General features: G+C 38.8%; 1 protein-coding gene across 1 annotated transcript in view; it reads left to right on the top strand.

The window, feature by feature from the left end:
• The window catches only part of LOC145997305 (hemolymph lipopolysaccharide-binding protein-like), a 53108-nt gene extending 46051 nt beyond the window's left edge, over positions 1-7057 (top strand). Inside the window, exon 4 of the mRNA XM_083134208.1 lies at positions 6770-7057. Coding sequence (XP_082990334.1) covers positions 6770-6930 — 161 coding nt within the window. The 3' untranslated portion in view covers positions 6931-7057. The remainder of the gene's footprint in view (positions 1-6769) is intronic.
• The last annotated feature ends 14282 nt before the right edge of the window (positions 7058-21339 follow it).

Here is a 21339-nt window from a genome sequence, read left to right as displayed (position 1 = left end):
CACTTTCTCCTATGTATTTATTTATTTCATTTACTGTCTTTCTCCCTTCCTTTTTCATTTTTCCTTTCTGGCCTTCCTTTTCATGCGTTCATTCTTTTCCATCTTACTCTTTCTCTTTATTTCTCTCTTATTCTATTTCATTCTTCCATTCTTTCTTTTCCTTCTTTCTCCTTCATTTCTCTCTTTTATTCTATTTCTTTCTTCCATTCTATTTCTTTTCCTTCTTTCTCCTTCATTTCTCTCTCCTTTATTCTATTTCTTTCTTCCATTCTATTTATTTTCCTTCTTTCTCCTTCATTTCTCTCTTTTATTCTATTTCTTTCTTCCATTCTATTTGTTTTCCTTCTTTCTCCTTCATTTCTCTCTCTCTTATTCTATTTGTTTCATCCATTCTCTTACTATTCCTTCTTTCTTCATTTATTTCTCTGTCTTATATTCTATTTATTTATTCCTTCTTGCTTCTTCATTTCTCTCTCTCTTTTATTCTATTTCTTTCTTCCATTGTCTTTCTTTTCCTTCTTTCTACTTCATTTCTCTCTATTTCTCTTTTTCCCTTCTTTCTCTCTTTACATGTTTCTATTTCTCGCTTTTTCTTCTCTCTTTTTTCTATCTTCCTTAACGTTCTCCTAACAATGCCCAAACATTATAGATCCTGGGCCCTCCTCTCTAAGAATTAAGTAGTGACATTTACTCCATTATAAATAACCCTTACTAAATTAGGAAGATAATAAACATTGTTTGCCAGCTTTATGTTAAGTAGGGAGCTAGTGCCACTTAAGTGTAATAATAATAATGTAATGTTATTGAGTATGGATAAATAAAACCAGCACCTTCCCTAAAGAATTCATGGCATTGTGATAATTTCAATCCTTATAATGTAACATTATATATATATATATATATACCGTGCGTCCATTTCGATCTGCAGCCGAGAGATCGGGAGAAGCGTGGCGGGCGGCGCTGGCGGAGATGCCGACATTTGCGGCCTGAAATGCCCGCTTATTTTTATGGACATATGCAGACATTTATATAAATATTGCAAAACGAGCACTAACCTGTGTTATAAGAGTATGGTTTTAATTTTAGTAGCTTAGTGGCTGTATGTGCTGATGATTTTGACACTACCATCTCCTGTGAAACACGGCGTAGAGGTTTGTTTGGATAACTTTCTAACGCTGCCCGAATTTCATCGAGTTCATCGAGGAAGCTCACGAAAACCATTGACTTTTAATGGTTTCGTCGGCAGCGTAATCTTGATACAGTGTTGCACATTCGAAACCTCCAAACGATCCCCATCGACACAAAACTCTTTCAAGGATATAAACTTAAGCAGGACGTTGCTGGTCAAAACTATGATTAAAATGTTTTATTATCTGTGACTCTTATCGTCACTTCTAAAGCGTATTTTTTTGTGTATATAATTGCAGAACTTGGATGAATTACAGATGATGAATTATAACCCAGGTTAGTGCTCGTTTTGCAATATTTATATAAATGTCTGGATATGTCCGTAAAAATAAGCGAGCATTACAGGCCGCAAATGTCGGCATCTCCGCCAGCGCCGCCCGCCACGCTTCTCCCGATCTCTCGGCTGCAGATCGAAATGGACGCACGGTATATATATATATACAAATTTTATCTCGCCTATTAATAATATTGAGTGACATCATTGTATAGGTAGCAGATCAACCAAAATGCAAATGTCTTTTGGAAATATGTTTTAATGATTTCGAACATTTACTATATGCAATTCAAGTTATTACAAACCAAGTTGTACGATGAAATTCATGCCAGTGATGTCAATAACTACAATTTCTATACATTGCGCTAAGTTTTACCACGCCCAGTCTATTAGAATACATTGCTCACAACAAAATCCCTGTGAATAAAGCCACAGAAATTTGTAATTCCTTTAGAATTTGATTTTAGAAGTAATCAAGGTACTAGCGCCGCCATGACACATAACACACAAGTGATCTGACAGAGACAGCAGTTATTTCATCCAACTATACGAAGGCTCTCCAGCAAGAGCGTGCCGCGAGGGGGTCTCGTGTGGGGTTCAATTACCTCGAAATGTCTTCCAAATAATAATAAAAAACTAATGCATAAAATATGTAATATTTACTTAACCTACTCCCTTATTCATATTACAATATTTAAATCGGAATGCTCTTAATTTCTTGCCGACAGGTGGCGCAGAATTATCAATTAACTATTTTACTGCACTCGGTTGTACTGATCGCCTTTGTAAAATACTAACCTACTTAAACAATAAGAATATAATTCTATAAGTAAAGTAAGTTTTGAACCAAAATAATTTAAAACTAATTTCACTTCATTCTTTAAGTGAAAAAGAAAATCTTATTAAGTGTTTCTCTTTATATATTTTTAAGTGTTAGAAGTGTTTTCGTATAGACATAGGTATATGTACAGTAATACGAGTACTCTCCAAGTTGCAGTAATAATGCATATACATAAAATATAGTTCATGAAAATTATTCATTCATTGTTTTCTGCCTAATTGGCAGGTTTTTCACTGCAATCTCTAGCTTTCCCTATTCTCTGCCTTACGCTTCGTAATAGCATACGACCCAGTTAATTTAATATCATCCATAAGCTGATATCTCTTTCTTCCACGGACTTTTCCTCCTTCAACCATTCCCTCCAAGGCATCCCTTAGCAGGCAGTTTCTTCTTAGACAGTGTCCTAACCAGTTTCTTTTCCTCTTCTTGATGGTCTCCAGTATAGATCTTTTTTCACCAACTCTTTTCAGTACGGCTTCGTTTCTTACCTTGTCCGCCCATTTTACGCGCTCCATTTTTCGCCATGTCCACATTTCAAAAGCTTCGAGTCGTTTTACTTCATTTCTTCACAACGTCCAGGTTTCTGCACCATATAGTGCTACACTCCACACAAAACATTTCACTAATCTCTTCCTTAGGCCTATGTCCAAGGGTCAACAAAAAACATTTCTTCTTCTATTGGAAGCTTCTTTTGCTATTGCGATTCTCATTTTCACTTCTTGGTTGCAGCTCATGTCACTGCTTATAGTGCATCCGAGGTACTTGAAGCTATCCACTTGCTGGATTCTTATACTGTTTGCTCTCACATTAATATTCCTTGGTTTCCGTCCTATAACTATTGCCTTTGTCTTGTTTACATTAATCTTCATCCCATACTGCTCACAGCTGCTGTTTAACTCTTTTAACATACTATTTATGGTTATTTCATCCTCAGCGAATAATGCCATGTCATCAGCAAATCTTATGCAGTTTATTCTTCTTCCTCTCAATTTGACACCACCTGTGCCCTGGAAACAATTTTTCACTATGAATCAACGAGTTAAAGTGAGAATAGGAGACGAAATGACAGAAGGCTGTGAAATTGGAAGAGGAGTACGACAAGGATGCTGCCTATCGCCTACTTTATTTAAAGAATGAAAATTATAACCATCAAAAATTAACACCCTCGAAAATATTTTCTCGGAACGGTTCCGCTTTCCAGTCACTTGACTGATAAAAACATTCTTCGCCTCCTGCAGTAGACGGGTTAAATCTTATTTCACTGAACGTAAACGAAAGGTGTTTTATAGCAAGTCTTTTATTTACACATTCCCTCCTTCTCATAATCATTTCCCTCTCTCTCTCTCTTTCTCTCTCCCCCTCTCTCTCTCTCTCTCTCATATGCTTTCTGTCACCTGCTTCCTCCACGTATCCTTCCACTCGTTCTCCTTTCCCCATTACTTCTTTCATTCACTGTTTTTTTCTCATTTTCTCGTTTTTAATACTACGAGCCATTTTCTGACACCACACCTAATGTGAATTGTACTTCATTTTTTTACTTTATTTAAACATCAAAGAAGTGCCGAATAACATACAACACTGCCGTTATCATATCTGTGTCGATGACCCACAGTTATATTATTACACCACTCATCTCCCCCCCCCCCCCCGCACCATACACATACAATGACGAAGAATAGTATAAGTAATTCCTGATATAAGGGGGATTGCTTTCTTGGTCTCAAAACAAAGGAACGTGCATTACACACAATAAATCACAACCTTTTTTAATTGTGTCTGTTAAGCTTAAAATGGTTAACGACTAATCTTAACATCCAACCCTTCATTCCTGTTAATTCAACTCATATCTCGTCCAACTCCGTGACGGGGTGGTTAGCGCAGTCTTAGACGCCTGGGGTACCGGGTTCGAATCCCGACCTGGGCATGGATGTCCTTTATGAGTGTCCCTTCATCAGTGATTGATTGATATGGTTTATTTTACTTCGCTTTTCTGCCACTTTTGGCTAATCGCGAAGATGATGATGACTGATGACATGATGCAACTGATGAAGAGACTAATGAACACACATGCCCAGGCCGGGATTCGTATCCGGCACCGGAGCATGCTGTGATAACCACTCCGACTTTCTAAACACTAGATTTAAGAATAACACCAAAATAAGGATAAATTTTACCCTGTCTCACTATCTCCGGAACAGGCGAACGAAAACAAGTATCTACGCAAGTGGGAGGAAATGGGATTGCGTGGAGGGGGTGAAGCGACTGCGGTTATAGTCGACGCGCTAGCTACATTAACGACCGGTTCGCTTTGAAGTTCACGGAGCGCGCCCACCAGCTGCAACAATCACATTAAAAGCGAAGTGTTGCCACACATCTAGTCTACGCCACCTTGTCCCTCCGCACACAACCACCTTCCCGCGGTCTCCACATTGAAGTTGCAAAGTACGGCAACAGCGTATCCGCAGTCATGTGACTGAGACTCCACGTGGAGTAGACGAGCAGAATGACAGCTGCGCCCATTGGCTAAAGGTTGAGTGTGATTGGACGAAAACAACTCGCCCGCCCGCTATTTATCCCGACCCACGTTTGTGGCCTCGGCTTTCTTCAGTTCTTCGACGTTAACGAAGTAAACGCGTGGAATAGACTAGCCTTCAAACATTCCCGGAGAGAGTGACACCAGTCCGGCTTAGGCCAGGGTAAAACATGAGATTCTCAGGGCAACTAAAACTGATTGATAACTTATTTTAGAAGGAGAAATGGAACAAAGGAAACAACTTGTTTAACCTACTACGGAAGGTACAATGAACCGTATATTCTTAATTTTCATATTACATTAAATTTATATACAGGATTGTATTTAAAACTGTATCTTCGTTTCTTGGTCACATATATCTCTATAAAACATATTTCATATACTGGAAGGCTTCTTCTTCTTTCTGGATGCGTGATGGACTTCTTCTATTTGACTAACAAGCTTCTTCTTCTTCCGTCTGCTAATAGGCTCCCTCTTCTTCCTTATGGATATGTAAAAGACTTCCTCTTCTTCTATCAATTAATCGACTGATTCATCTATAAGTTAAGAGGCTTCTTCTCATATCAATTGGTTAATAGACTTCTTCATCTATCAATTGGTTAATAGGATTCTTCTTCTACTAGTCGATAGTCGTCTTCTTCTACTAGTCAATATACTTCTTCTATTCGTTAGTAGACTTCTTCTTCTACTAATCAATATACCTATAAACTACTTCTATTTTCCATATATACTCATTCTTCTATTAATCAATATGCTTATTTTTCTTTAAACTACTTCTTCTATTGATGAAATCCTATGCCTTTCATATATTTATTCTTCCAGTAAATATATCTCTTATTTACCAAGGCACCTGTATCCAAATTCCTTCATCTATTAAACATTGGATTGATTCCCGTATCTTCCCTGCTATATTTCCCTTCTTTTTGAGGCTTCAACAATAATTCAAATCAATATTTTGCTGCACGATAGCCTAATACAAGCAGAAAAAAGGGGTTAATCGAAGGGCGCCACCTGTCCCGCGCTCGACCAACAATATATGCATCGCCACACCAAGGAATAGATCCAAGAAATATCTAGTAGAAAAGCTCGTTCCTACTAAGACGATAAAGATATAAAATTGTAATCGCTTTTAAATTTCATTAATCTTTACATATACTCACATATGCTGCACGTGTCGATCATTTCTTTATCTCGCCTTTATACATCTCCATTGTTTATCTCAGTTCATAAATTTATGTAAGCACAATTAATTTCAGTTCTCCCAAACGCTTTAATTCAATTCGCGTGCGCATTGTTACTATAATCTGCGATCCTAATATTTCTTCCGCGTGCTGCCATCTATGATTCCTTATTTCAATCATTGGCCATATGGTTTACATGTGCGGGTACGTAATAGCAGTGTGTCCTGCTTCGTTCTGCCAACTCGACCCCCCCTCCCTTCCTTTGCCGCTAAGCGCGACCTTGGTCCAGAGATATCGGGTCAGGGTGTACAAAATTAAAAATTCTATCTGAAACGCCAGTAAAAATGGGCGATGGAAAACATTGTTGCCAGATTGTCTCGAAATTCCACAACTACATAACTCTTTTATCGTTTATTCTGCGTTAGGATTGTAACTATTTTTGGCTTCTATTATAAGAACATTGCAAGTACATTACATACACCGAGAGATGGCGCGCTATGGCATATCCTCGAGTTGAAACTTCATCACAAAAACAAGTCAACACTCGCTTTAAGAATAACACTAGGAATAAAGATTAAATTACACAATTAAAAAATCTATCTGAAACACCAGTAAAAAAAGAGCGAAGAAAAACATAGTTGCCAGATTGTCTCGAAATTCCACAACTACATGGCTCTTTTATCGTTTGTTCTGCGTTAGGATTGAACCTAATTGTGGCTTCTAATAAAGCCTATCGTGTTCCCTGTTTTCAGGAAGTCCTTTGACCGCAAGTGGCCTTCCCGAGTGGTTGCCAGGGAAACCGGACGGCAAAGAGCAGGAGAATTGTGGAGCTCTGTCCAGGGAGGGACTGCTGGACGATGTTCCGTGTACAGCGCGATTGCCCTACTTCTGCGAATCGGAGGATATATGCTGAGCTTCTTGAGTATGCTGTGGAAGTAGTCAATTAAGAAAATATTGCTACCATGTATCATAAGTGTTTTGTAAATGTGTGTGTATATATACTCGATAGCAGTTCCATTACTTCCAGTGTCTATGTACTTTCTGTAGTTTAAATCAATTTTCTTTTGTAAAATGACGTTATTATTATTTCGCTGCATCCTAACTGAAATTCCTTTCAATTACTAACAATGGAGAACTAACAACTTGTTGGAGGAGGATATTGTTAGTTGGCAACAGTGTTCATATTTGAACTCAATGATAGTGACATACTTAATAAAGAAGTGAATCAAAATTGTCATGCCATACGATACTGTTTAAAGGTATATTTGGCACCCTGACGATAAGGTGTTTGTCACGAGAAAGACCTGGGTTCGATTCTCGGTGTGTGATATCTCGGGTGGGAATTTTTCGGCAATATCCTCGCATAAATCGGCTCTGGTGGTCACCCAGCCTCGAAAATCGACATGTAGAGTGAAGGGTTAAAGGTGACCGGAACGTTGTGTTGATCACAATCACATTCCTCGTGGCCACACCCTATATGCACTTTCATGACACACTGGAATGGGCAGAGGGCATAGCTTTACCTTAGACCAGGGCTGTCCAAACTACGTGCCGCAAGGGATTTTTATGTGGACCGTGTTTGTACTTACAAAACCTGATACTTTATTTTGGAGCATTAGTTTTAGTATAACTGTAATGTAATATGGCAAGTGATATATTGGGCACTTGCATAGAACAGGGTTGCCCAAAAAAGGTAACCGAACACACAATACAACAGTTATATACGAGGCGCATCCAGAAAGTAAGTTTCCCTAATTTTTTCCCGTGAAAGTAAACATAATGAGCCGTGTAAATTGCGCATGCGCAGCAGAGCTAAGACGTATCAATCATATGCCAGGCGGACAGATCCCGCCCGGCGTCAGTAGCGAGGCAGCAGTGGTCCGAAGTGGAAGCTCGTATTCCTTCTCCCACCGCATGCGAGGTTCGGTCGGTGATAAAGTTCCTGAATGCACAAAGCATTGCGCCAATTGACATTCATCGTCAGCTCTGTGAGGTCTATGGGCCGAACATTATGAGTAAGCAGATGGTGCGTCGCTGGGGTCGGCAGTTTTCGGAAGGTCGTCAAAGTGTCCATGATGAAGAGCACTGTGGGCGTCCGTCCCTCATCACTGATGATCTGGTTGAGCTGGTGCGGCAGCGCATCGTAGAGAACCGTCGCTTCACGATTACGGAGTTGAGTAGCCTTTTTCCGCAGATATCGCGATCCGTATTGCATGAGATTGTCACGCAGCGCCTGCTGTTCAAAAAATTGTGTGCCAGGTGGGTGCCGAAAAACCGAACACAAAATGAAACGTTCAGGAGCAGCACTGACATTCCTGCAACGGTACCATGAATGACGGCGATGATTTCCTCGACAGGTTTGTCACGGGCGATGAGACGTGGATTTCGCACTTCACCCCGGAAACCAAACAGCAGTCAATGCATTGGCGGCATAGTGGATCTCCGGTCAAGAAGAAATTCAAACAGACGCTGTCGGTACAGAAAGTGATGTGCACCGTGTTTTTGGACAGGAAGGGCATTTTGCTCATTGACTTCCTCCCCAGAGGTGAAACGGTGAACGCTGACCATTACTGTGAAACACTAAGGAAATTGCGACGTGCCATTCAAAACAAGAGGCGTGGCATGCTTACTGCAGGTGTTGTGCTCCTCCATGACAATGCTCGTCCACATACGGCTCGGCGCACAGCAGCTGTTTTGACGGAATTTGGCTGGGAGTTGTTTGATCATCCACCTTACAGTCCTGATCTGGCTCCCAGCGATTTTCACGTTTTTATGCACCTCAAGAAATTCCTGTCCTCCGGTGAGCGTTTTGGCAACGACGAAGAGCTGAAAACGTCTGTCACACGCTCGTTCCATTCACAGGCGGCAGAGTTCTACGACAGTGGGATCCAAAAGTTGATACCACGATACGACAAGTGTCTCAATTCTGGTGGTTGCTATGTTGAAAAATAGCTGAACCTTTGCTGTACCTGTTGCCAATAAATGGTTTCCTGAAACTGTGTTGTTGTTTTTTTTTAAAAAAAAAATAGGGAAACTTACTTTCTGGATGCGCCTCGTATTTCGGTTACCTTTTTTGTGGGCCACCCTGTATAAGTTTGTAAACCCGTGCATAGACCGTTCATATCAAAAAGTAGACTTGTCCATAACTTACAGCTCCAGGGTTTCCATCTCTTCACAGATATTTTGCCCCTTGATAGGGATACTGTGATTAAGATTAGGTCGCAGTACTGGCAATTATAGTGCATGCAGGGTAAAAGTTCTCAAGAAAGGGGGAAATTTTATTTCTAGTTACGAATAGAGCCGTAGCTACGGGGAGGCAAACGTGGAGTTTTAAGTCCACTTTATGCACAGTAAGACTAATTGGGAGGGGGAGGCGTTAACGAACAAAAATATATAAACTTGAAAAAGAGAACGTCGCGGCGCGTCATGGAAGTATTGGTTCTGTATTAAGCAACTTTATCGTCAGTTTGGAACCACTTCATTACGAATCTCGTGCAGTTCATTCTTATTGTATACAACGGTGTGTACAATTTGTTCATGGTAATGTGACGTAAGGTATCTAGTGATGAGTATATGAATGTATTGCAATGTCGTTTTGAAAATAGAAAACTGTGGAAATGGGAAATGTATGTTTAGTAATTTGATTTTGAATGTAGCTAATATTTGACAATATATCGGGCCCGTACCCAGGATTGTTTTGAGGGAGGGATGTCATGATAATTCTGTTTAGAAAATAATATACGTATATAATATATATATTAAATTTTACATGTTACCAATTATTATTACAATAAAGAACATGTCTAAATGTGAGTTAAAGAAAAAATATTGAGACATTTTCACATCACGACTACAGTTCGACGAAAGTCGGGACAAGGATTAAAAGTAATGGACTGTTCTGACTAAGTCTGTGAATCGGACGGCTAGTAGCCTTGCATCAATGGTTATAAGTAGGGGGCGGAAGTTGATGACCTAAAAAATATAGGTATATGACCTATAGAATGTCCTAAAAAAATGGGACGGAAAGATGATGGAAAAAGTGGAAAAAAATGACCATTAAATTTGTGAGTTTCAGGTTAAGAATTGAAACGAAAAGGAAATTAAATTAAACAAAATGCACATTCAATTAAAATATGCAACGAGGATTTCCAATGGAAACGATCGAATAATTTAAAACAATTTAATGAAAAAGTCGTATACACTGAATGAATTGGTGTAAAATGCATTAATTTCCCACATCTTTGTCTGGTGATGTAGTATGGTGTGTTTCTGTGGTACTGGAAACAAAATAAATTATCAAGATCCACGTAAGACAATTTTTGTTTGTTCGTAAATTGCAATTCTGCGATATATATATATAGGCCTATGTTCACCTTGGTGAAAAGACTCAAGAATATTACCAAAATGAAAAAAGTGACAAAATATGACGAAACAATACACCGAATATTGTGTAAAATGACGAGAAAATGCCGAAAATCGAGGAAAATGACCTAACTCCTGAAAATTGGCAAAAAATGCACTTTAAAATTACCCTTTTTGGGTCCTAGACGAAGTGTAATATTGTGTATATTCAATGGGCATCGTGTCCGAGATGTCAGAAAAAAGATGACATTTCATTAACTTCCGCTCCCTAGTATGAATAAAAAATTTACCCGTGTGTAGATCTATACTTAGGAAGTTCAACATTAGGTGATAGTCAACAAAGCAGTGGTTCTTCGTATACTCCACAAATTTCAGAAAAAAAAAGACGAACAGAATCCTCTGATGACTACTTGGGTGAGTAAAATATATTTTCATTCCGTAAACTTTACTGAAACCATTTAAGTGTTTGTCTTAAACATTCTTCCGATAGCCTGTTCATTACATATGGAGATTCCTTCCTTGGCACTACACAGACTATCTTTCGAGCCTCAAAGCTCTCACGCTTATTATTCATAGTAGCCATAAACTTTGATATCGTCTATCCAACACACTACGTAGAAGTCAAAACTGCGCGACAACGATTACGGGTCTTTTTCCTTCTTAGTGCTGTTGGAAAGCAAGGAATTTTTTTTAAATATTACACTTCCGGCGGAGAACGTGCCCTTTTGGGGTGGATACTACATTAATTCCCGAACCTAAAACGCCCCAGACCCCAAGTTTTTAAGCCCTCGTTTGTCTGCAATGGCGTCTTCAAAATGGCGGTCATGACGAAGATTCTAAACCTGAAACCTGTTAGTTTATTGCAGGTATCAATCATTCATGACATCATATTTTCACCAAATTTGCAGTCTATAAATCAAAAAGACCCACTTTATCAAATAATATTAGATATGGCGGCTAATATGGGCGCGAAAAGTCTAAAAATAACCCTTCCAGCTTTTCATGTTTTGGATCGAACCTTATGTTTTGGATGTGTCAGAACTCAACGGTAACATTCAAAATATTGTCAGACTAAGCCCATGAAATAATAATAGTTCAATTTTTGACAATCTGTATATGTACAGGGTGTCTCAAAAATCTTGACACCATGGGACAACTGCGTTATTAGTGCAGATGGCGAAAAACGGAAAGAGGGGAAAGTTGATGGAAATATGAGGTTTTCAATATAATGTGCTTGAATTTTCAACGTCATGCACCGTTGAGGCTGTTCGCTGGTACGAGCCTCAATGAGAACTGACATTGCCTTGTTGCCACATGCTTCTTCCTTGAAGGGGGCATTTACGTTATCGCAACACCGTACTGTACTCGGTAAATTGAGAATGATAACGCAAATTAGAGGCAAAATAAGAAGTGTGTGTGTTTGTACAGAAACACACACGCACACATACGCACAAGCACACAACTACAAAACCTGGATAATGTTATCTGAAATAGAGGTTGTTCATTAGGGCATAGTGATATGAACAAAGGATAAAATTTCGAAACGAGAGGGGTCTTAATTTTTTCCCTTCTAATCAGGGTAGATCACCACTAAAATATATTTGCGCTCAGACAACATCTTCTGTTGGCGCAAACCGGAAATGCCAACAATAATGACGATTAAGAGGGTAACGGTTCACGCAGACTTCGCGTTCTCTCTTTCTCTATAATCGAGGAGTCCAGGGTGGAGGCACATAGTGGTTTGGGTCCCACTTTAAACTGTAGGTCCAGTCCCGGTTATCCTCTCTGTGCATAAAGTGGACCTAAAACTCAAACACTTTATCTTAATCAATTATTATTTTTATTACTGCTATCGGAGCCACGTATGTTTTAGTGGATTTAGCTTATTACTCCCTCTGCAAGTTGAGACTTAATATAATTATTTTTAATTCACGTGACTTACGCCATACATTCATTACATTAGTTAAAGTGTTTTATCCTATATCAACACTTGTAAATTTAATAAAGTAACTTAATTACAATTTAATGAAGCCAAATATAAGTAATGTCGTAACGATGCCTATCCATTCTATTTTCACTCATTCCGAATGGAATAAGTGAAAAACCAGCATCTGCCACCACGTGACGAACTGTGGCTAGTTGGGATCTTAACCAAGAATCTTAACCATTATGCTTGGGTGATGTAGCTTTGTCATTCATTCATCCTCACTGATGAGCACTCGCCTTTGGCAGATAACTTGATGGTAATGGGCGAGAGGTTACTTTTCACACATGGAAATGGCACAACACTAAGAATTTGGGTTTATATTTTCTAGTTTAGATCAACATGGTTAGAGAAGGATGTTACCTTTCTATTCGATGATGAAGAGTTCCTCGGAGAAGACTCTTACTATTGCGCTATGCAGGCTCGATCAAGCTCCCCGATGTTTCTCGTTCCTCGATGCAAAGCAAAAGACCCCACGTCGTCCGTTACACTCTAACTTATCCTTTCTTCCACCACCTGGTTATTGCCCCCTAATACCAGTTGATCAGCAACTTAATTCCAATCAACCAGGAGGATTGATTTAATACTGACCTAGCATTCTTTGAATGCTTGAGAGAGTAACGGCCGACGAATGAGGTTATTGCTTTTGGCTTGCTGCTTTTCTCTAATCAGGGGAACCTGTTACGATACCTCCCTTGGGAATAAATTTCCAAAATTGAAATTTATATTCGAAATACCCATGTTGATCTATCCTTAGAAGTTGAAGTTTTTTTGTTAAAACATAGAGAAGAAAAAAAATAAAACAAACCATATTTTCCCGCCAAAAGAAAAATAAGAATAACAGAATAGTAATTGTGTAAATACTTAGAGATACTTCAGATGCAAGACCAGGTCAAAGGCATGAATGTACCGTCTGGTGTAACTGGCCGTAAGAAAAACAAATAATAAGCTCGCATCTTTGCTGAGTAAGAAAAAATATATAACACAGTTCTTAACTTGCACTTTGATACTCGCTCACATAATCAAACATGTGATAAGCGTACCGCCCTTTCACAATGGCCGCTGATGAGTGACATACGAAAACACTGACGTAATTGACATAATATGTCAAGGGTGTGGCCAAACAACAATGATGGCTGCTTAATACCTGAGTTCACTGGAAAGGGCGTGATCACGTGTGCATTCCCTTTGTCAACACAAAATAGACTCATACGTTGTGCATGGTCACTTGAGTTATGTACAGTAATATCGTGGATGCACTACGCAACATTGAATTATGTGGATAATAAATATACTTCCACTGTGGTTTTTCTTGTGTTATAGTGTGATGCACATATGTTCACTGAGTGATAAATATTAATCACTGGCGTAATTGCAGAGAAGGTGTTCGTTGAACAGGATAAATTTTGGAGCACTGTGATGTTCAATACTGCATGTCAGTATTGTTTCTTTTCCAATATTTCTTTGTAAACACACACACATACTCTTGTGGATGATAATTCCGGTGAAACACAATCTATGTGAGAAAATTTTGCACACACTGATTTCCGTTGCAACATTTTCTTCCTAAAAACAAAGGAAGAAGAAGAGAAAACGGTCAATGAAACTGGAAAATATAAATGTTGTCGTGCTGCACGTTCACTTAAACTGCATCAAATGCACTGTTAATAGACATTGTTCTGTGCATTCTTTGAAAAGTGAACAATTCCTGATGTTTTCTCACTTGTGACACTCCTATGCACTAATCGTTGAAGGAAGGTTACTTTTCAAAACTGTCTTGCATGAAAGCTTGTGTAATTGGATGTGATTTATTGACTTTATCACATGACCATTTTAGGAGGGGTCATGTATTGAAATTCTGGAACAATGGGTATGAAGTTTGTGGAACTAAGGTTCATTGCCGATTAGTTTCCTCTTTTGTGGCTTTTGAATTGAATATCTACATAGGCTTGTAAATATTTAATACATTACACGTAAGGTAATCTTGGACGTGTAAATTGCACTGTTTGATGGCGTAATGTGACCTTAATTGGGACGGGTCGACGCAATTTCTGGAACACACTGTATGTAATTTGTAGAACAAAACCACAGTTGTTCATTCTCTTCTTCTTTCTTCTGTTCTCCTTTTCTTATTCTTCTTTTCTTCTTATTCTTAATTTCTTCTTATAGTTCTTTCTTCCTTTCTTCTTATTCTTCTCTTCTTCTTATACTGGAACAGTGATTGGGGAAAGGGACTGTAAAAACTTAGTCCGTTGTGGGGATTTTCTTCGTGTGGAGAATTTTGTTGCTGGAACTTGGTAACTCCGGCGACTTTCGTCGTGAACAAAAGGGAAGGATTTGCGGGATTCTTCCGTTGAAATTGGGGTATTTTGTTGCATGTAATGGTAACTGGAGCTAGAGTGCTGGCTCACATGGCTGTTGCATGCTGTTTTCCTGGGGAGCTAAACCATCGGGATGCGTGCGGATTCGGGTTGGAATCCCGTTCTCCTCGCTGGTGATTGGCCAAACTGCTGCATGTTGATTCCCCAATATATACTCTGGGAAAATCCTTCTCCTGTTGATAGCTCTTGACTGGTGTGATGACTGGACAGACTTAGGTAAAAGGATAAATTATAGTTTCTTAGACGGGAAATGAGGAAAGGGGTGTTGATCTAGACTTATTAACACAAATAACAAAATTCCAATGCTGTGGCATACCTTGTGTGAACATTTATAATTTACCATGAAAATACGAAATTAAAAAGGACTAATAACTATTAGAATAATAGTTACGATGTAGCTGTGTTTTTCCAATATTTATTTTTAATAAAATGTCTTCGAGTACAGTAGAAAAACTTCTTCCGTAACATACAATTAAGGTGAAATATATAAAGATAAGTTATAAATAACACTTGATTTGACTTCAAAGTGAAGGAGAACCTTTGAGATTATTTTGTTTGGAATATTAGTGGCATCTGTTGAACATTACGGGCATCTAGCGCTTTCATGATGTATGATGGTGTGAAGTTAATGTCCTGCCTTTCATGGGTGTTTACGGTAGTTTTGTGATGTGAATATTTGAAAAATACTTTCTTTTGGGGGCCAAGGATTATTTGTGAAGACTCCACTAGCCTTTCTGGAGATATTTGTATAACTTGGATATCCAGTTTCGATGTTTCTTGGATTTTGAGTTACAAAAGTAGATTACTTATTGTACGTACATGTTGAATGATAATGGACGTATGGGAAAGTTATGAGAACGAATGGGAGCATTAACAGTGTGGTATTGTACCATAAAGTATGATTTTGACTCGCTTATTTTTGCACATTTGACTATACAGCAGAATATTTTCTTTCACGAGGAAGGTCGAAAGAATGATCGAATAGAATCGCTACATGCTTCCTTTTTTCCATGGATAGTACTGGTCTTCAGAGCTGTGAAAGCATTCTTAGAAAGCTCCGTAAGTTTAGATTACTGATCGTGATTACAAAGTGGAAAAGGATAGCTACTTTCATGATCTGGTCGTGTCTGTGTGAGAAATGAAAGCAACCTTTCGTTACAGCGCCTTGAATAACGTGGTGTGGAAAACGGCCCAAGAAACTAGTTCCCGAGACGGATGACAACATAGATGGCAGTGCGATCAGTACGAGTGCTAATTTTCTTATGAAAGTAATGCGGCTTAGTTAGTTTTTGGAATATATTATGTAGATTTGTTTGTCTTGAAATGCGGTACGTGAATTGATGGAAACAGTTATATTTGTGGAGTGATTTGCAGTCACGAAACGGGATTTATTTAGAAAGAAAAGTAAAATAAAATGAATAAATAAATAGCATGCGTAACACAAGAAGAAACATCGCAAAGTGATTCCGGACGTCAGGTTTTGGATTGTGTTCTAGAGTTTTATTTTTCTATGTTATTAGAATATAAATAGTATCCTGAGAGATATTTCACACAGAGGCGACAAACCACAAGTGTCGCTTGGAAGCGAGCAGTCCGTAGTCAATACAACCTTTCGAACCGTAGGGATACAAGCTCTGACTGCACCGTTTCCTCAAGGAGATTTTACACCAAAGGGACACGCGACAAACGATACGAGGATTTCATACCAAAGCGACACGGGTCCTTCGGTCCAAGGCAACTTTCATACCGAAGCGACACATGTTGCTTGGAAACGAGCCAATCAAGAGCAACATTTCACATCGTAGCAGCATGACGGGAAGCACAGGCCAGCGTTCGGTTGGTGAAATCCTAAAGCGATAAGTGTCGCGTGCCGCTTGTCGCTTTGGTGCGCAATCTCCCTAAAGCAAGACACTCATTGCATCGCGCATGCGCAAACAACAAACTACGGCAACATGTTGCAAGCTATTGAGGAAATGGCCCAGTTTGAGCGACGCACAAGCGACAAAGCGACACGTGTGGCTTATCGTGTCGCGTAGATCTGTTGTTGTAATGTGCAGTTGATCGTGTCGCCTATCTGATGTTCGCACAATTAGTAGCGAACGCTTGCTAATAGACTGAAGGCACCATGTCGCTTGTAACTTAGTTGAGAACTCCCCCTGTAGCGCGTCGCTTCGGTCTGAGCACCCTTCTTTCCGACCGAAGTAACAAGTAGCACGCGAATACGCCATATGAACGTGTCGTTTGCTGTTTGGACCCTCATGTGCAATGAATGCTATTTTACAGTCTGGAAGTGTGTGTCACTAGTGTGACAGTGTGAACATCCCGTGTCGCTTGTCCCATTGGTTTGAAAGTTGCCTTACACTCATGGTGATGGCACTAAGAAAGTTTTGTGGGGTTCCCCTTGTCGTTTCATGCAATCATCATTATCATCATCGCCGCATACAAATGCTTCAGTGTGGATATCTTTCAAACAAATGATGATGATGATGATCATAATAATAATGAACCTAATTCATACACAAAAATTTAGTTGTCAAGAGCATTCCACGCGTATTTTTTCTCCCGTATTATTAACGAAAGTATGACGATAACAGGACGTGGTCGACTGTCTAGAATGTTCGTTAATATCTTCGCGACCACTGTACCAAATATCATATAAATTATCACATTCATAGAAATGCTTCATGTAAAAGAATCAGACGTTGCAGCGAAAACTCCACTTACTTCCATTATAAGCAGTCGAACACCAAGCACCGGGGTCAACACCAGCGCCTCTAGCGGATCATTTTCGAGTGGAACCGGCCAGAGAGCGCAGAAGCATGCCGTTTTCCACACTACGTTATTCAAGGCGCTGTACTTTCGTACTAGAGGGACAAAATAAACTGGATTTGACGCTTGGCGTTTGCGTGTCACTGGGACTGGTCTGTTTTCTCAACAGCGTGTTCACCTCAGTCTGTAGAGGAGCATGCGCAGTGAAGGCTTTTTACAGAAAGAGGAACTTTTGACACTGTGTACCCCCACGAGAAAATTAAATATTTTGCATGTTCTATGAATATTATGTTGTTTATGAAAGTTTTCGGTTATTTTTAGTATCGCGGAGATGTGTTACTGTTAAGCAAATTAGCTACGTCATGAAAGCAGAACAGCCCGAAGTGAATAGAGCACCCAACACGAAGTGAATACAACACCCAACACGAGAAAGAATATTGAAACTATCATTCATTGCGGTTTTACCTGGTGCCGGATCATTGGGAAAAAGACTTCCCTATTATTATTATTATTATTATTATTATTTATTATTTGAAGTAGGGTTACACTTAAGCTTACAGTATTTTTGCACGGATTATCTTACTATAGAAACAGCTTTTTGCTGTTTCCACACATCTTTCATATGCCAATATGCTTCCAACATAGCGATTCTCTGTGTGCGCGTAAAGCTTAACGCCCACCGAGACGCGGCAACAGAACGGAACTGACGTGTTTTCGGCGACTCAATGGGCGATAACCTGCAGACTTCTGGCGCGGAAATTTCGTGCTTCGGTTCAACGTGTTTCCCTGTAGTGGGCGTCCCATTTGATTTCAATAGATTCAGACAACAGAAGTTCTGTTTCCGCGTTTCTCCGGATCGCAGTGGGCACTGTGCTTAAAAGGCATTCTTGACACTGTGATTGTACAGTCTCACAGCGAGGACTGTAACAGCGGCACTGGTCTAAGTACAACCATAGGTACAACATAAACTCGTCATTCAAGGTCATACTTATCGCGCCTGGCAGGCTTGCCAACTTGAGATTTATCACCGAATAAGCTCCATGCGAAACTCTCAACAATCTTCTCGTTTCTCTTCACCGCAACAATTGTCGGCGTATTAAACGCTCTTATTATTAAACTCGACAATTTCATTTCAGTATTAACTCCGAGAGACCAAGAACGCCATGTTCCTTTCCCTGTTAATTTTTCTAAGTTTTTCATTTCTAGTGTAATTAGCAGTATTATTAAAGTTGCTAAAAACATGCGAAATGATAATTCACAAAGCAATATCAACAAGAAATTAAAATACAATATCCTGCTGTACCGTATAAAATAGTAGCTCATATGTTTAAATGCAATAATTAAATTACGCGTTTCATATTTTAACAATGCCTTGTCTATTGCAATATGTCTCCTCAATCCTATATCAGCATTATGAATTATTTTTATAGATGTTTAAACCTAAATTATCCATAACAAGGATACCTTTTAATTCCACAAACATATCCTATAAACTCAATGAATTTATTTCACCCATATGTTTAATGGAAACACAATCAAATCCAAAGTTAATAGAAATACGCATGGTTTCACAAAACGTAGCGTATACTCTCTGAAAATTTTTCGACTACAGCAGTGGTTATAAGTAAGGTTAACTAGTGGGTTATTATTGGCTAAAATGAGTTCAGAAAGATAGACCCCCCTATATATTTAATGGAGCGCTTCTCGTTTCGATATTCACACATTAGGGAGCTTTGACAACAAAGCGACACGTTTTATATAGAAACGTGTCACCTCGGTCTATTGGTCAGCGCATGCGCAGTGAATATGACCGTGTCGCTTCGGTCTGAAAGTTCTCTTAAAATGCTTGCAGAAGAAGGTGTTGTTTATGAGAGTTCATAGATGGCGCTGAGACGAATGTTTAAGAAAAATATATGTTAGTTCCCACAGAACATCTAACTTTCTTACATAATAGAAATTGAAAATAACTTTTTTTACTGGCTCTACGGCTAATAATACTACCCTGGTATTTATCAATATTTATGCGGTACTTTGTTGTGTATACACAGTCATCACGGGAACTAAACTGTATAAATTTAATTTTAATATAGACCCATTAATGTAGGTATGAAATGGAACAGCACTTATAAGGTAATTTTGTGTGGGGTGGGCATACGAAATCTAGAAGTATATCATACCCCATTATGTTCACTGTTCATGTTACCGAGTTTCTCTATTTTAAATTTTCTTTCGCTCGCACTATAAGGACAACCACAAAACATATTCAAAACACGTGCCAATTATGAAGTGCAAAATGCAGCAATTCTCATTGTATGTGTATTAGCTTCAAAGTTCTGTATTAAAGGGTATAATAAGTCATCGACTTTCTAACTGGCCACCGGTTCTCAGGTTCGAGCCACGACTACGTAGGCATGGGCGCTCTTTGTGAATGTCGATTCATCAGTTTTACCTAATCATCCTAATTGTCGTGATTAGCAAAATTAGGAGAAAGCGAAGAAAATTAATAAAAATTCGAATAAATGTTTTAAAAATGCATCAAACTAAGAAAAAAGCATATCGCAGTTTGACATTAAAAGTAGCTCCAAGTTTTTATGAATACGAGGTGAGAAGACGTGAAAATTGAAAATTCCCAAAAGTTGGATTACATTTTAAAACAGAACGCTAAATATATACATACGTTGGTTTAGTTAATTCCCTTTTTCTGTTTGTACGAGGATGAATCAAAAATTTTCGGCACTCGTATTCATTCTCTCTCTTTCATTCTATCTACTTCTTCTCTCTCATTCTGAGAAAACCGACCTGCGTGACGGAGTGGTTATCACAGCGCGCTAAGACGCCAGGGGTTCTTGGCGAGTGACCCTTCATAAATTTAATAATATCATCGCTCATCCTTATCGTCGCAAACAGAGAAAAGTGGCAGAAAAGTGACGTTAGATAGCCTAATTCAATCAATTCAATAAATCTGTGTTAGTTTTTAATTTCTCGGTTTTCTTTTTTGCTGCTCCCCTTTTCTCCGTATCTCTCCCTTCTGCCTCTCTCTCTCTGTCTCTATTTATTCATCTAACTTCTCTTTTTTAGCTTGTCCATAGCCCACTATTCGTTCCAACCTGGGTACTCGACCAGTCCGCATGTTTTTGCAAGAATTTACAATTTCTGCCGCTACTCATCTAATGGCGCTGATGCCCGACTCGTCTGTTTTTACCAGACACTTGTAAACTTGCGAACTTGACGACTGGTCACTTGCGATTTAAGTATTTAGGTCTTTCAAGCATTTCTGTCGTTAAGGAAGCATCAATGCATTTCAACACAATTGGAATGATTATGCATATAAGATATACTTACGTCTTCATAGTAACAATTGTTCGTGTAAGGATCGTATGGCTTATCAAATTCTTTCAATCAGTGGACTAACTTAATTCCATATATTTGTACGTACGTTCTTGAAGGTTCCGTCTTAGTAGTTGTAAAATTGTCAATTAGATGGCAGTAGCTCTCTTGTATTCAATATCCAATAGTATTTAAAGGAAATGAATACATGTATTTTACATTTTTCCTTTCATTCAATATTTGTTTTATTGTTGACGTATTATCTAACTTAAGCTTTATTGTACTAATTCCAAACTTTAAGTAAATACTTTGATAAAGCAATATGGAACAGAAAGTTTATCGACTTGACTAAATTTGAAGCGAGTTATTATTAATTTTTTCATTATTATAGAATAATGAGATTTACTATCATATTTGGGCGAAGAAGACATGATAGAACTTCCTATTGGAAGGAATTAGAATATCGTACGAACACACCGTGGAAAGAAGTATTATGGAC

Source organism: Lepisma saccharinum, chromosome 13, assembly GCF_977018435.1.
Source record: "Lepisma saccharinum chromosome 13, izLepSacc3.1, whole genome shotgun sequence".
NCBI lineage: Eukaryota > Metazoa > Arthropoda > Insecta > Zygentoma > Lepismatidae > Lepisma > Lepisma saccharinum.
Note: the sequence above shows the minus strand (reverse complement) of the source record. Positions and strands in the feature narration are given on the sequence as shown.